At 54.4% G+C, this 15171-nt stretch overlaps 8 protein-coding genes across 8 annotated transcripts; 6 read left to right on the forward strand and 2 right to left on the reverse strand.

The window, feature by feature from the left end:
- Positions 1-109: 109 nt before the first annotated feature.
- On the forward strand, positions 110-833 carry HETIRDRAFT_104926 (uncharacterized protein; the record flags this gene model as incomplete). Its single annotated transcript, XM_009547944.1, has 2 exons — positions 110-656; positions 724-833. The coding sequence occupies 2 exons, from the start codon at positions 110-112 to the stop codon at positions 831-833; spliced, it is 657 nt and encodes a 218-aa protein (XP_009546239.1).
- On the reverse strand, positions 832-2480 carry HETIRDRAFT_475046 (uncharacterized protein). The gene is made up of 5 exons (XM_009547945.1): positions 2154-2480; positions 1854-1991; positions 1647-1791; positions 1525-1584; positions 832-1465 (listed from the first exon to the last, which is right to left on the reverse strand). The coding sequence occupies exons 1-5, from the start codon at positions 2388-2390 to the stop codon at positions 1074-1076; spliced, it is 972 nt and encodes a 323-aa protein (XP_009546240.1). The 5' UTR covers positions 2391-2480; the 3' UTR covers positions 832-1073.
- Positions 2481-2602: 122 nt separating this feature from the next.
- HETIRDRAFT_451358 (uncharacterized protein) lies at positions 2603-3099 on the forward strand (the record flags this gene model as incomplete). The annotated part of the gene is made up of 2 exons (XM_009547946.1): positions 2603-2942; positions 2996-3099. The coding sequence occupies 2 exons, from the start codon at positions 2603-2605 to the stop codon at positions 3097-3099; spliced, it is 444 nt and encodes a 147-aa protein (XP_009546241.1).
- A 984-nt stretch (positions 3100-4083) lies between these two features.
- Positions 4084-5407, forward strand: HETIRDRAFT_475048 (uncharacterized protein; the record flags this gene model as incomplete). The annotated part of the gene is made up of 4 exons (XM_009547947.1): positions 4084-4347; positions 4401-4571; positions 4637-5278; positions 5327-5407. The coding sequence occupies 3 exons, from the start codon at positions 4084-4086 to the stop codon at positions 5249-5251; spliced, it is 1050 nt and encodes a 349-aa protein (XP_009546242.1). The 3' UTR covers positions 5252-5278; positions 5327-5407.
- Positions 5408-5575: 168 nt separating this feature from the next.
- Positions 5576-6967, forward strand: HETIRDRAFT_125108 (ZIP-like zinc transporter protein; the record flags this gene model as incomplete). Its single annotated transcript, XM_009547948.1, has 6 exons — positions 5576-5585; positions 5780-5857; positions 5908-6006; positions 6056-6466; positions 6524-6705; positions 6758-6967. The coding sequence occupies 6 exons, from the start codon at positions 5576-5578 to the stop codon at positions 6965-6967; spliced, it is 990 nt and encodes a 329-aa protein (XP_009546243.1).
- Positions 6968-7213: 246 nt separating this feature from the next.
- On the forward strand, positions 7214-8404 carry HETIRDRAFT_317859 (uncharacterized protein; the record flags this gene model as incomplete). The annotated part of the gene is made up of 4 exons (XM_009547949.1): positions 7214-7544; positions 7605-7654; positions 7706-8164; positions 8222-8404. The coding sequence occupies 4 exons, from the start codon at positions 7214-7216 to the stop codon at positions 8402-8404; spliced, it is 1023 nt and encodes a 340-aa protein (XP_009546244.1).
- Positions 8405-8545: 141 nt separating this feature from the next.
- Positions 8546-10528, reverse strand: HETIRDRAFT_434130 (uncharacterized protein; the record flags this gene model as incomplete). Its single annotated transcript, XM_009547950.1, has 6 exons — positions 8546-9119; positions 9179-9323; positions 9376-9625; positions 9676-9861; positions 10102-10243; positions 10294-10528. The coding sequence occupies 6 exons, from the start codon at positions 10526-10528 to the stop codon at positions 8683-8685; spliced, it is 1395 nt and encodes a 464-aa protein (XP_009546245.1). The 3' UTR covers positions 8546-8682.
- A 125-nt stretch (positions 10529-10653) lies between these two features.
- Positions 10654-13907, forward strand: HETIRDRAFT_434131 (uncharacterized protein; the record flags this gene model as incomplete). Its single annotated transcript, XM_009547951.1, has 11 exons — positions 10654-10857; positions 10908-10987; positions 11035-11222; positions 11288-11485; positions 11538-11646; positions 11699-11817; positions 11867-12114; positions 12172-12723; positions 12777-13052; positions 13118-13408; positions 13460-13907. The coding sequence occupies 11 exons, from the start codon at positions 10654-10656 to the stop codon at positions 13523-13525; spliced, it is 2331 nt and encodes a 776-aa protein (XP_009546246.1). The 3' UTR covers positions 13526-13907.
- Between the last annotated feature and the right edge of the window lie 1264 nt (positions 13908-15171).

A 15171-nucleotide genomic window follows, 5' to 3' on the forward strand; every position in this document is an offset into this window, starting at 1 on the left:
CTCCAGGCCATGGGCCATCCCTCTTGCAGATCGATCGCCGAACCTTATCTCCACCACCTCGGCCGACGAATAATATTATATATATTTGCTTCCGTCCACTGCACTACTTATGGTAACTTGGCTCGCTCCAGCGTTACTTGGCCGCCGGCAGCGCCCTCTGACCTCAACAGACCTCAACAGACCCCAACTCGCCATCTCGCCCGCCGCCCGCCGCCCGCCGCCCATCGCCGGTCCCCGCCCCGCCCCACCCGACCCGTCGCACCGACCGAACAGCCACACGATCCCGAGGACGCAACCCTGCCCAGTCCCCGCCCGAGCCCTGCGACCGGCACATGCTGCACACGGAGCGCACTGGGCGTTCCCGAGATTCGCGATCCCGATGTTTTCCAGATCAGCCTTCGACCGCCACCGCTCGCGTTACTTTCCCTTCGCCGCCCACGTCAGCCCCCAGCCGTCCGATCCCCGCACCCGAGTCCCGCGAACAGAACCCGCCCTAATAGTCCGACACCACTCGACCCACCCCGCTCGTCCTGTCCGCCCGCGCCTCATCTTTCCCCCAGCCTCCACATGCGCACCCCCGCCGATCTCCTCCACCTACTCCGAGGCGGACACCGATAGGGGCTCCGCGCTGCGGTCACAACTCGCGACCAGCCTCTGTGCGTCCCGCGCCTCGAGGCTCCCAAATCTGCAACCCCGATGACCTGACCGGTGTCGCCTCGCCAGGCCGCGTATCAAATTCTCGCGCGGGGCAGCACTCGACCGATTTTCATCTCACAGCGCTTCTTCGAACACCGACTGTCAATCAGAACCGCGTCGAGCCGAGAACACGCTGATCAGGCATGGCATGCATTATGGCGCGAACCCTCTGTGTGATCGACATCGCATGATAGAGGACACCCGTCCAATGAGTGAATGAATATTTTACTCCTTCCACGAGTCGCGAGTGCCCAACGCCTTGTACGCCTTGTCCATGTCTCACCACACGCAGCGTTTGAATGTCCGACTCGCGATCGAGGCACTGGTTGCACGGCGTCGGAGTCTTCACCCGAGCACGCCCGCTCCCGGTCTCGGATTCATTTGTACACCCCCCGGCGCAGGCGAACGCCCGCCTGTTCGATGGCGCGGTGCATGTCCGACGCCGCAGATGGCGGCAGATCGAACAGGGACAGGATCGGCGGCACAGCCTCGCGCGCGAGGATCACCTGAGCGGTCGTGTCGCCGCCGCCGCCGCCGCCGCCACCACCACCACCCGCGCGCGCGGCCCCACTGGCGGGGCGCGATTGGTGAGCAGGGTCGGTCTCGGACTCGGGCATGGGGTCGTGGGAAGGCGATTCGCGGGCCTCGCCTGCCGTCGAGCGAAGCGGTGGCGGGTGCGCAGCGTATATTTCATCGAGATGAGGGCTCGAGTGAGGCACGATGGCGCCTTCTCGAAGGAGCGACTCTAGGTAGCCCGACGCCTGGTAGGCTGCGGCGTCGATCAGACGTCTTGGATGAGTTCTCATGCGCGCGCGAAGCCGAGCTCACCTCTGTAGTGCGACCAGGATCGCCAGACGCAGAAAAAGAAGGGTAGGTTCGGTACCACGGCTGCGGACGAGGTTGAGCGGGCTGTCGGGCGGGCTACACGGGGAGACGGCGGGTGGACGCACGGATGATCATGAACGGCGTGGTGAGCGGTGCTAACAGCATCCACATGTAAAATCCTCTGCGGTGGCGCGGTGTCCGCTTCGCCACCAGCTTTTCTATGTGCGCCAGGGGCGACGTCCCCAGCAATTTAGGATGTATGAGCGGGATCTGCGGTGAGGAGTGGGATGTGGGTACGTTGGCACTGCGAGACCGTCGGCTCAGGCTCTCACCGAGATGGGTTTCTCTTCATCACCGCTCTTCGTCAGTTCGGAGAGCTTCGGGCCCATGGAGGGGTCCAGTCCGTTGAGCGCGAGCTCTTCAAAGTCCATTCGGTCGACCAATCGCTCCCCATACCGGAATACCTTGAACTAAGCATGTCATGTGGTCAGAAGACGCGTTTTAATCACGGCACAGACGGAGGCGCGTCGCGCGACGCAGCCTTCGAGACATTCTACACGAGCGTTCGCGAAGAGGCAGTGTTGCGAGCGAGCGAGGGCGCGAAGCGAGGTGTGGCCGTGGTGTCGACTGACCTTCCAGGTGTTCTCTGGCGCCTGCCCGAAGCCGGCCCAGACCTCTGCGGCTTTGCCTGTGACCCTGCCCAGCAAGTTCGCCTTGCGGTCTTTTGAAGGCGGCGGCTGCTGGAAATGGAAGTAAATCAGGGGTTCGGGGGTGTCGGACGCGCGCGCGCGCTTCTGTCCGCGAACTGCGCTCGTGAGGGGGAGCGCGATGATGCGCATGGGGAGCCTGCTTCTGGGTATGGCGGACATGGCGGGCGCAAAGAAAATAAGTTAGGAGGCGGCGTTGTGTGTGCGTTGTAGTGCAAGGGGGCAGGGCGTTCAGAGTGTCGTGGAGGTCATGCGGGTGGTTGAGGACAAGGAGTTGGGACGGAAGGGAAGAATCGGAAGGCTGGGACGGAGTCGAGGCTCGAGGCGCGGCGGCTGGTTTGGCGCCACCCGGCTGCGTGCACTCCACGTCCATCATGAACTCGCCCATCGAACCAGACTCTCCCGCCTCCTCTGCGTCCTCCGACACACAGCCGGGAGAAGAGACCGCCAACATCCCCAACATCTCCATCGGTCCCGCCGTGGGCTCACAGACGCACGCCATCTTCGCCCGCGCCTCCGCCGCGACCAAGCGCCGTCTCCCGAGCGGCGCTGGGCACTCCACCAGCGCGCGCGACTCGAAGTCCAGGCGGAAAGAGAACCTCGGTGGCTCGAAGAAGCACGCGTTTGTGTCGGACTGGGTTGAGGGCAAGGTGTCCGAGAGCAGGCAGAAGGAGGACTTCATCGATGGGCAGCTGTCCGAGGCGTTGAAGAAGAGTGCGTCTTTCACGTCCTCTCTCCCTCCTCCTCTCTCTTTCGCTCTCATCAAGCACGCCGTCTCGCCGCCGTCTCGCCTACTCACTTGCGTTGCCCGCTCTCTCGTGCAGTCATCCAGGACCCGTTCGATGACGAGTTTATCATCGCGGCCAGCTGAATCCGTGCGCCTCAGTCTTGTACATATAACTGCTTTCCGCATCTGCCGCTGTAAGTGCTTCGCCGACGCCTGTCGCACAACCGCTCCCATGACACGAGCTTCGTTGATCCACATACAGGTCTGCCGCTCGTGTGTCAATCCATGTATGTACGATACGTATGCCGCCGAATCCAAATCTATTCCAAAACCATCACCGCATGCAGCTGCACCCTCTCCGACTGATCAACAGATGCGGAAGCCCGCGTGCGCCCTCCGTCTTGTCTTAGCCCGATCGTCCAGGCAGCGCGCCCCGAGATGTCCTATGACCGCTTAGCCTCTCGTCGCATCTCCGCCGCTCTGATTCGGACTTTGGGTGTCTCCTTCGTGCTGTCACCCTGAGATCTAACAGTGATCTAACGCTTTGCAGAGAGGGTCCGATCTTGGTGGATGGGATCCATTACTGATCTATTTTGACTCGTCTGGGCGCCCTACGCACAGGCACCCATGGCTGCCCGTCTCCGCCCGTGGGCAGAATACGTGACGGACGATCTTGCCTTCGGCTCATCGTCGAGACGCCAACCGTGCCTTAGCCTGAGTAATTCCTCGGAGTGGCGCAGCGGCAGGTGCTCGCGCTCAGATTAGGATTCAGAGGCGATTCGCGTGCGATCTCGAGGGAATTCCTCAGAGCACCCAGGTTTGCCCCTCCCAGGTGATCGTAGGGGCTCCGCGTTTCCCAATGTCGACGACGCACGGATTATTCTTAGCACTGGTGTGGGGAAAACGGGCCAGCTGACTGCGCACAACGGGCCCAGACAAGTTATGGCTCCCCGAGCTTCCACCGCATGGCCATATAATCATAGAGGTTTGCACGTCGGGCGCACTCACGATCCTGTTCTGCACCCGTCCAGTTCGAACTTTAGCGTAATATCTCTGCAAACGCTCGTCAGACGCAGCCATCATGGGCGCAAAGTATGAGCATCTCACGCGTAAACACCTTTCACCTGGATGCTTCGCGAATACGGATACGCTAATGCTGTCGCGATTCGGCCGCCTTCGATACGGAACTGGACAGAGGAGCAAGTGGACCATTTCCTGGAGCACGGGTACATCGTTATCAAGGGCGCCTTCACGCCTCAGAAGGCCGCCGAGTGGACGAAGGATATCTGGGCCCGACTGGGCATGGACCCGGACGACAAGTCTACCTGGGACAGGGAGCGCATCCACATGCCGGCGCACAGACGAGAGACCGTCGCGTCGTTTGCGCCCAAAGTAAGCTTCCCCCCTTCTTGGAGGGCGCCGGTTCTGGCTTATGTGTAGATCAGGCGTGGGGGGCCATGAAAGAACTGTTGGGCGGCGAGGAGCGCATCGACGAAGAGTCCAGCGCGTGGGGCGACTCGTTCATCGTCAATCTCGGCACGGACGAGCTCGAGGGCGACGATAAGGGCGTCGATCCGAAGGACCTGGGGATCTGGCACGTCGACGGCGATTTCTTCGTACGCGCCTGCCCGTTGCTACCATTCTCTCGAGCGGGCGGACGTCGCTAAGCAGAATCACGCAGGTGCATTTCCTCGACTCGCCCGAGCAGGCTCTGCTGGTGATTCCCATTTTCTCCGCGATCAAGCCGCGCGGGGGCGGCACGTACATCTGCACCGACGGGCTCGACAAGATCGCCCGCCACCTTGCCGCGCACCCCGAGGGCGTCCGCCCGACGCCGCTCTCCTTCACGCCGGCGGACTCCACGTACGCCGACCCCGCGGACGACCCCGGCTACTGGTCGCACCTCAAGGCAGTCCAGACGTGCAGCACATTCGTCGAGCTCACGGGCGACGTCGGTGACGTCGTGCTGCTCCACCCGCTCATGCTGCATTCGGCATCGAAGAACCACCTGCGCGTCCCGCGCGTGATCACGAACCCGCCCGTCGCGCTCCGGGAGCCGTTCCAGTTCCACAGGCAGAACCCGGACGACTACAGCTTGGTGGAGAGGAAAACGTTGAGGGCGCTCGGGGTCGATAGGCTTGCGTTCGAGATCGCGTCCCCGCGGAGGCGCATCGTGCCGAATAGGCTGAGGATACAGGCGAAGATGTTGGAGGAGGAGAAGCGAAGGTTGGAGGAGCTGGAGAAGGGTATGAAGGCGGTGGATATCTCGTCTACGCGTTTGGTTGCGGCCGTTTGAAGGGACGCTTTTGGCCCCGACAAATCTGTGCGTGCCTCGGTCTCTCGTAGACATTTGAGAGCTGACGGTCGATAGACCTTGAATGAGTGCATTGTCCGTTCAAAGGCGATATGGTGGATCTAGTCGATTTCTCTGTATAAACATGGAATTTGAGATATGCCGGTGAATTCTGTAGTCTTGGGTCCTCTTACTTTTCCTTTGATTCGTGGAGGGCTCTTCAAAGAGCTGCTTGCTTTTGTACCGATGCCTCATAGCGATGAGAGAGCGATGAGCGCTGTGTTCTGCATCTTATCTGATTGCGTGCGCAGTATGGCCAGCACCGCCATGCAGATCTGCATCGGAGCCGCGTTGCCCGTTGTCGTACCTTGAAGGCCGCCGTCCAGCCCCGTCCATTGATGTCTGTCTCAACAAATTCGTGTTAGGCCGACGAACGCTTCGAATACGACACTCCTTCGTCAGCTGCAAGGCGACGTTGAACCACGCCCGCCGTATACCTCCAACATCAAGGCATCATGAGCGCATTCTTAGCATTGCTGGCTATGTCTGGCCTCCTAGCTCTGACCTCGTTTGGTGTTGGGATGCTGCCATTGTCATTCTCCTATTCCAGTACGTGTTTGCGGTTCCAGTTGCGCCAGGCATCTGATTGATAATGATAGGAAAACATTTGTCTCGGTTGTCAAGTCTTGGGACTGGCCTTCTACTTGGAACCGCACTAGGCGTCATAATTCCAGAGTACGTCGAAGGTATCAGCATCGGTGTGCATGACGCGTTCAAATTACTGCGGAAATCGTAGAGGCATAGAAGTTTTGGCGGAGTCGAGCTCTCAGCTACCTACGGGCACCATAGCGCTTTCGCTCCTTGCTGGGTTTTCGCTCATGCTCGTCGTGGAGCAGCTCGGATCGTCCCACGTGCATGAGGCACCGAGCGACCAGTCTTTGAAGCCACGACACGTCGTAGATGATGTGTCCTTCGATGTTGAACTGGGCGAGCTCGAGAATGAACAAGGTATCCCGAGTCGTTCTCGCGATGTTTCGCCTCGTCGCGGCACCGTTGAGAGCGATACCAAGCAGCCCGCGTATCCGCTCACCATTGGACTAGTCATACATGGTTTAGCAGATGGGCTCGCTCTCGGCGTCTCAGCAGTGTCGTCAGGCGATTCATCGGTCTCTTCTGATCTGTCGTTCTTGGTCTTTCTAGCGCTTGCGATTCATAAAGGCTAGTGTCAACTATGATAAATTTTGGCAGGGACCCTGATTGACGTTATGGACATAGCGCCCACCGCTCTTGCATACTCTACAACTTTGCTTTCGACTTCACTGCCTCGCGTGGAATGCAAGAAGCATCTTTTTGTCTTCAGTTGTTCCACGCCTGTAGGGGCAGTCGTCGCTTACAGCGCGTTCGCGTTTCTGGGAATCAGTCAAGCCCACAACGTTGGCATTGCTCTCCTCATTTCGGTGAGCTTCTTCTATCTTCATCAATAAAACTTCGAATGTAAATTGTCTGCAGGGTGGAAGCTTTCTATACGTTGCCACTGTTCTACAACCTGTCTCCCACCACGCGTTACCTGGGGTGTCTGCGGAAGAAGAGGGGAAAAAGTCTCGGATCATTTTCATCTTATTGGGCATGTTTATACCGTATTTTATCGGTTCTGTCTTGGAGCATGGGCACGACCATGCCAGCACCAGCAGTCCGGCCTTGGAATCTCCTCGGACGTGATCGTGATCGCGAGTCTGGGTACATACCATGCGGCTATTAATCTGCTTCCCTATGTTGCCTTGCGTTTTCACGCATTGCCTCGAAGCCCGAACCTGAACTGATTCTCGAATAAGTTGGACGCCACGTGTCAGATACAGTTACGGTGATCAAGTTAACTCGGCTTTCCTGAAGTAGCAGTCCAAAAGCAAGTCTTCCGCCACCATCTCTCATCCACGATCTGTACGCGCCTTTTATCATTTGTTCGACATGAATACCAGAGATCGAGCACGCTACGCCTCTGGTTCAGAACAGGAAGCCGAATATCAACGACCACAAAAACGCCTGCGCACTTCGCCCTCCCCCGACAGACCCAACGGAAACGGACACACCTCGATGTCATTGCCGCCGTTGTCCGTATCCATCCTCGGAGTGGAACCGTTGGATGAGTTCATTCGTGAAGTGGCCGACTTCGTACATCATATGATTATGACTCGCGCGCCGGACTTGCAGGGTCAGGTGGAGGTGGAGGCCAAGATAGGTGTGTTGAAGGACAAGGGAACCGGGCGCAGAATCGCGCTCCCTGTTCTGGTCGAGACTAGTGAGTGGCAACATTGACGTCGACATTGGGGTCACTCGTAACTGATCAGCGCGGTGGTAGTCCTTACGCCACAAGAGATAGATTGTCGTTTTGAATCAAATATGTCTGCAGTACGCCTCATGTCCCGTCGAAGCCATCTTCTGACTTACTCCGTCTTGAAGTCGCAACATAAACACTTCAATAAATTGCTCAATGAACTCAGAACGGCTTCCAGTCAACCTGGCCACCCATCCACCACACTCGCCTATGATCATCTCCGCCTAGTAGATTCATTCTATTCTTCGGAAGGTTCTGGTGACAGAGACAAGATTCGGGTGACCCGAAACGAAAAGACCAACGAGGTCATCGAGTGCTTGAGAAAAGTGAGGCTCGGGAATCTGGATATCTACAGCCCAAAACGCGCCGCGGATTGGCGTATAAGTGTAAACGTCGAAGTGCCAGGCGAGTACCCTTCTATCGGTAATGATCATCCTCTGTGTAGAGCGGCTAAAACTATTCCAGTAAAACACCCTATAGGCACAGCGACCCTAAAACGCCGAAAAGACCGGATGAGTTACTCTCACGAGGAATTCAGGATTGACCTCACACAGGTAACATCTCAGGCTGCACAAAGTCAACAGGTACGATATGTGTAATTTTCTATCCGAAAATCACCAATGAACACAGGGCCATCTTAGCCGGAAATCCTTCACGAATTGGAGCTCGAATTTGCTCGGCCTGCTTTACTCCTTGCAACTGCCGCGAAACGCAACGATGAAAATGTCACTGAGCATGAACAGTCAGCGTTTGATGAACTCATCAGAGCCTTCGTCAACAACGCGAGAATACTAGTTCGTAATGCTGGCGAAGGGTGGCAGTGATACTGGGCGAATCTTTCTGGTGCTTATCGTCTCGGCTCGAACGCTGACTCTCGAATCTCACCAGAGTTGATAACTATCCATTGGTTACCCTTGGTTCGATGCGTATACTATGGTATGATCCTAAAATAATTACCGTGTACTTCGATTCGTTCCTATCGCGAACCTTACCATATCACAGAATCCAAACAAAATTAAAACCATCAGGAGGATGGATGTATCACAACATGCTTCGAGGCCACGATGGAACCTTCAACACCATAAATATAGCCGGCCAATGCTTAGAGGCCAACGACCTCCACTTGATCGCCGTCCTCAAGGTCGCCCTCTGAGATCGGTGTCTCCGGTCCCATCTTCTCCCCATCGATCATAAGGCTTGGGCCACCAGCACCGCTCTTTCTCCTACTCTTCCTGCCAGGGTCTTTATCGGGTATACCAGCACGTCGCAAAAAGGCCTTGACGATCGCACCACACGTTGTCGTGGGTCGCACAGTGAGAGTGATGTCCTTTGTTGATGCAGAGCGGACAACCAATCTAAATGTCTCGTCTTCGTTCTCTACCTCTTGTGAGATCGACTCGATCCCAGAATCGGAGTCAAGGTCTTCAGCTGGATTAATTGAAGCAGAACGGTCCTTATTGGCCGGCTGTATCGAAGGCACCGCGCGATTGTGCATCCGCTGCTCGCGGATGTACTCGAATGTGACCTTCTCAGATGCCTCTGGATCAGCATTCATCGTGAGCACAGAAAAAAGGCATCGTCAATATGATTATGCTTGCCCAATTCTGCGTCTGCCCATATCTTGAGACTATGCGGAGTTGCTGACGCAAATACGCGTCCACCCTCGTAGCTGAGTACGAGACTATCCACGAGTATACCTGCTTCGTCTGCCAGATCGTCATATACTGTCCGGAAAGAATCATGCTAATGATAACGAGGTCAGATAGAGAAACGAGCGGGATGCGTGGAGACATACCCTGTTCATGTCGAATACCCAACTGCCTGACTCTCCATCCTGATCCAGGGGATGAGGACGCCACTTGACTTTGATTTTGACAGCCTTAGGTCCGCCCGCGAAGTCGGGAGTGATGCCACGAGCCTTTTTCTCAACATCGCGTGTTATCGACAGAAGTTCTGGATCCATGTCTATTTCCGAAATTTCTACAGACTGATCTGCGAAACCCTGCGTGGGGGAGGCAGGACGGGGTTCCGACTTAAGCGTCTGTCTATGGAAGATTTTAACCGACTGTGTATCAAAGTATATGTCGAGACCGACCTGACAACATTTCGCGCGTGTTGTCTCTGCTGAACAGTGAGCTGTGGAGGGGGGGTCAAGGATCGAGATCGGCTGCGTAGTCGTTTGTTGCCAGCCTGATCTGTGCCATGAGATTTGCCATTGACTGCATTCGACGAAAAGCCTTCGACTACTTCCAGGTCGTCATCGTCATCGGATACAATGATACTGTTTGAAAAGAAGATATTCAGGACAATGGCTATTCAACAAGAGGTCCTCGAATGACTGAGGGCGCATAATGACGTGTATGGTGGCATACGCTCACTGAACGTAGATTTCACACCTAATCGATGACCGCCTGAGGATGGAACAACCTGGCTCGATCATCAAGCCTCCGACAGCAAGGTTAAACCAGGCGCAATGCATGGCCGACATGACTATACTTTCGATAGAGGGAGAGACACTCACGGAGCGCTTTCCTGTCTTGTCCACTCGGGTAGGTCACTGTTGTGACTGTCTGGAAGCTTTCTGCGCCTATATCTCTTTCGAGGGGAAGCAGGAGGAGAATCATCATCCGGGTTCTGAGTAGTTGGCTGTGATTCTTCTCGCTCTTGAAACTGCGTTACTTGATTTATAAAGCGATGGGAAACCTTGACGCACCTTTGTCGATATCTTCTAATTTTTTCCATTCCTTTGCTGTTCGATTACGGTTACGAATGAAGAATTGGTCTTCCTGGTCGAGCTCAATATCCCGGGCGCTCTTAGTCTGGTTGAGGGAGGTGGTTTGCGTTAAAGCTTCCAAGATTTGCGTAGATGCTGACGAGCTACTCGACTGAGTAGGATTGGCTTGGCGGTTAGTGGGGCGCGGACGGGGGCGTGGACGAGGACGCGACATGGTGAACGCGTGAAACGCTGGGTTTGATTACCGTGGGAATACATTCACGCTTCAATCACCCGTGTCACGCGCTTCACGGTCACGCGCGTCTCCAGCACATACGCCACAACGTCGAGAGGTCAACGATGGCAGACACACCTATCATTTTTAAGCGCAACAAGGCGAAGCATGTTCAAAGAGCCAGAGATGGCTCTCCAGAGGCACCTCAACAGACCACAGAAATAAATTCAAACGAGCCGTCAATGAGCGTACTGTCCACGAAGTTGAAGAATAAGGCCAAGCGAGGCTCGAAGCCGAAAACAGCGCTCAGTTTTGGAGGCGATAGAGAGGTTCGTGTCACCTTTTATGCCTAGCCACCACCTGTTTTAAAGACTCATAGGAAGGAGAAGAGGTCTTTAAGGTCAAGAAATCAAACCTCAGCCGAAAATTGGTTCTTGGTCAATATCCAGCATCTCTGGGGTAAGTTCCGGAAAACACCCCAATTCACAACTCACTCTGCTCAGCAGGAATCTCCCATCCAATTTAGATCAAGCTTCAATCTCCCCCCGCCCTGGTGGAGGGCCTATATATGACCAAGCATATCTATCTGAACTTAAAGCTCAAACTCCGGGTGCTCGCGCTTCCCTACCACCAGCCGAACGCTATGATGTATCGATGACGGATGTCGACCCCTTGGAGGTGAACGACACTCTGGGTGAATAATGGCACAATCGCTTGGTTTCTATTAATGGAATATTAACCCTGATCTGTGTACTATAGGTATCAGTGAAACCACAATTCCATCCGAATCGTCCATTCTTGCTGCGAAGGCGAAACGCGATCGGTTGCGCAGTGTCAAACATCCGGACGAAGACTTCATTTCATTATCCCTTACTGGACAAGGCGGTGAGTATCAAGGGCCGCATCCAGAAAGTCGCTTAGTGCGCGAGGAAGATGAACTCGGAGAAGGTGATGATGGTATGTCTCATCAAAGACACCTAAATGGACTAGCTACTGATAAATATTCCAGAATTTGCGGACTTTACGAGCGCACAGGAACGGATCGCCCTTGGAAAGAAGTCCAAGAAAGCCGAAGCGAGCAAGCGCAGAGATGAGATGAAAGAATTGATTGAAGACGCGTTCGTCTCTTCTGTGCAGTCAAACCATAAGTTCGCTCACAGTCATAGCTAGGGAGGAAGTAGATGACGAGATGGAGGAGTGGGAACAAGCACAGCTTCGTAGAGGAGGGATGAAGGCTGAAGACGAGACTGCCCTAGCTCCTATGAAACAGGTATACAAGGCAGCTCCAAGTGCGTTCAGTATCACTAGAAATGAAGCTTCAATTCATAGTCTCTGCAGTACCGCCGCTGACACCAATCCCTACGCTGGATTCTGCGGTCGCTCGTCTCACTCAAGCTATGACTTCTTTAACACAGTCTCATGGTCAAAACACCAGTACGATGACAGCCTTATCAGCCGAACGCGATCTGCTCAACGAACGCGAGAACGAGATGCGACAGCTGATCACAAAAGCTGAGCTGAAGAGAAGTTGGTTCGCAGCTTTCAGGGATTGGATAGAAACAGTGGCCACATTCCTCGAGGAGAAGGTTTTTGTTTTCTATGTCGTCCATCTTCTCAAGAGGGGCTAATTCCGCCTTGATTAGTTCCCTCAACTGGAGAGGCTCGAGGAAGAACAAGTATCACTATTCAAAGAAAGATACGACATGGTCAGCGGACGACGGCATGCAGACGATCTAGACGATCTATCTTCGTTCTTAGGATCTCCACCCGTCGACCCGCATACAGAAGCAGAAGAACTGGACGAATTGGGACGTGTAGTGCCACGGTCTAATCCTACGGCCGCTCGGCGTGATCGTCAATATGCCCGTGCCACCCGTCGGTCTCGACGTCGGGGGTCTGGCAGGCGCTTTACTACTGAGTCCGAAGACGGATATTCCACCGATGCAAGCTTGCCTCCATCTGACGCTGCCGATTACCAGTTGGCGCTCGAGAAACTATCACAAAAATGCAACGATGTGTTATCAGATGTGCGGGCGGGCGACTTCAAGGATCCCAATCTTGGCCTCAGTAAATGGTTTGGTGAATGGCGGGAGCAGTTTAGGGACATATATTCTGGTGCGTGGGGTGGGTTGGCCCTAGTTGGCGCCTGGGAGTTTTGGGCGAGACTAGAATTAATTGGATGGATCCCTTTCGAGGTATGTACTGATTATCAACTAGCAGTTTCTCCTTTTATAACAACGATCAGCAGAGTACACATAGCTTGGACAGCTTTGCGTGGTATAAAGCTTTATACGAGTATGCCCGACCGCAGCTTCGCAACACTTTCGAGGGCGACGATAAGGCTGAGCTGGGTCCCGATGGAGACCTTGTGTCTGCCATGATATCAACCGTCGTCATTCCCAGGCTAAGTATGATCATTCAAGGCGGAGGCATGGATCCCTACTCTGCGAAAGATGTTCGCCGAGCCGTGGACTTGGCCGAGGAGATAGAACTGTCCGTGGAAAAGAACCACATCAAATTCCAGGTGAGGAATATATCTAACCATATTCAATCTCGACTTTCATCACTCTTATGAATCCTGGCATTCAGGTTTTGCTCAAGGCTGTGTGTGCATGTTTTCAACGCGCTGTAACCGAGTGGGAGGCCTTGACGCAACAATATCTGGCTCAGAACAATGCGTCTTTCGATCCAGAGGCTATCCCAGCGCGCCGGCGAGTTCTATCGCGTCAGCGGAAATTGTTAACCGGCCTTCTCACGTGGAGGAAGTACACTGGAGAGCGATTCGGTCTAGGGATATCGGCAGAGAGACTTGTACGCGACTGTATGCTGCCTCTCGCTGAGACTGGTTGGGAGGTCGGTGGTGAGAACATCATGCGGACAGTATGTTCCTCTTGATGCAATTCGCCGGTGCAAGCTGATGTGATCCTACAGGTTGGATCGATGTTGCCCAAGGAGCTGGTTCCTTCTCCGCTGAAAACTCGACTGCGTCTGATCTAATGCGGTGATGTCTACTTTGCATAACAACCAGTTTGAAAGATTCATATGAAGAACATGTGCAAGAGGGCACGGCAGTGGCAATACCACCTTTTTCCTTCAATGAAACCCGAGAGCATTCAGCAGCGCACATTGTGCTCAGTGCTCAGAGACATCGACGCTGCTAGGTGCTTGTCACTTAGCTCCTCGCCCTTGCCTTTTTAATCTCTCGGGGAGAATATCATTTGAAGCTAAACTGACCCGCGCATTGTCCTTGGGACGAATTATATGTGTGTTGCGAGGCTCGTTCCGCTGTCTGACATATCTGTTCTCGTTCCAGGAAGTCTTATTAAACTCAATGAATCACTGTAGTCCTTGTGGCAATATTACTCTCGATCTCTTTGTTCTATCACATGCTGATCGAGCTTTCTGGAAGACTACGCAAGTTGACCGTTGGTCACTTCTAACACGACTACCTTCCTCTGGTATCTATATCAACGCTCGAACCACGTTACCCTATTCAGGAAGGCATACTTGTTCGGCAGCGCGGGGGCTCTCAGTTCTGATTAGGAGATTGAATTCCACCCATGCTCGGATGCTTCTACTCACCTCTCCTTGGGATCATCACTAGACCGTTCCGAAGGGCCGGTATTGCATGGGCAAGCACGTTGCCGTCCGTCCATTGTCGCCAGCCCGTGACAGCAGATGGTTTGTGGAAAGCAGCACCGAACAGTGCATTCCATGCATCCTTATCGAGGTAAATTTTTCGGGATTTTTTATTAGCAAGATGTCTCATCTCAAGCTTCCAGGGTTGTTGTGTCACATTCGTTTTCTTGCATACAATGCGACGCAACGGTTGACAACAACGGGCTGTCTCTTAACCATCTCGGGAACGTGCAGAAATGGCGTGCGCTCTTGCGTGATGTACAGTTCACCTACTTCATTCCCTGGGGAATCCTGCCCGTCTGTGATGCCCTAGTCACGAGTAGTCCGGCGATCTGTTCATCAAACCCTTGAACACGACACGAAGAAGCTGTTGCATACAGACCTTTTAAGTTTTCATATTTCATTCAAACGGGACCTGGCAGGAAATATTCAATGTGCAATGTCGCTCCCCCATCTACTTGTTTTCGTGCCGTGTGCTTGGGCACTACGGTGCCGGCGTCGTGGGTTTACAAATTCATCTATTTGTCCGCAGCTACTCAGCAGCTGGAATGACTGCAATCGCATAGCGCCAAAGCAAACTGTGCTTGGACCGCGTCCCTGCATGTTCGAAGTCGAATCAGTATGCCTATACCCCTACAATAAAATGGCAGCTTACACTGTATTCACAGATAAGCCATCCTATGTTTGAAACGTTCCACGGGTCTCCATTGGGCGTACTTGATGCGATCCTCCCGGCGTGGACACGTTAAAAACAGGGCAGAAGCCAGCGTGACGAGACCATGATATCAGCAGATGTCGTGCGTCGTGTGACAGATTCGAGCTACTTATTCGCTACCCGAACTCTTGCATTCAACGGGCTTGACCAAGGTCAGCAGGTCTGCTACACAGCCTTCCGAGCATCATCTGGTACATAGTTCTGAGTTCTCACCGGCCTGGGGCTATAGAATCCGTCTGCTCCCCGCAGCCTGTGATATAATCGCATTGAACGGTTGTCTGTCCATGTC

Source organism: Heterobasidion irregulare (genome assembly GCF_000320585.1).
Source record: "Heterobasidion irregulare TC 32-1 unplaced genomic scaffold scaffold_05, whole genome shotgun sequence".
Lineage (NCBI taxonomy): Eukaryota > Fungi > Basidiomycota > Agaricomycetes > Russulales > Bondarzewiaceae > Heterobasidion > Heterobasidion irregulare.

Bases quoted from the DNA above. Each gene is read 5' to 3' on its own strand.
- HETIRDRAFT_475046 (XM_009547945.1), bottom strand. From the start codon at position 2,390: ATGTCCGCCATACCCAGAAGCAGGCTCCCCATGCGCATCATCGCGCTC. The intron at 1,792-1,853 runs GTGAGAGCCTGA...TCCTCACCGCAG, and splicing joins ATGAAGAGAAACCCATCTCG to ATCCCGCTCATACATCCTAA. The intron at 1,585-1,646 runs GTGCGTCCACCC...CCTCGTCCGCAG, and splicing joins CACGCCGTTCATGATCATCC to CCGTGGTACCGAACCTACCC.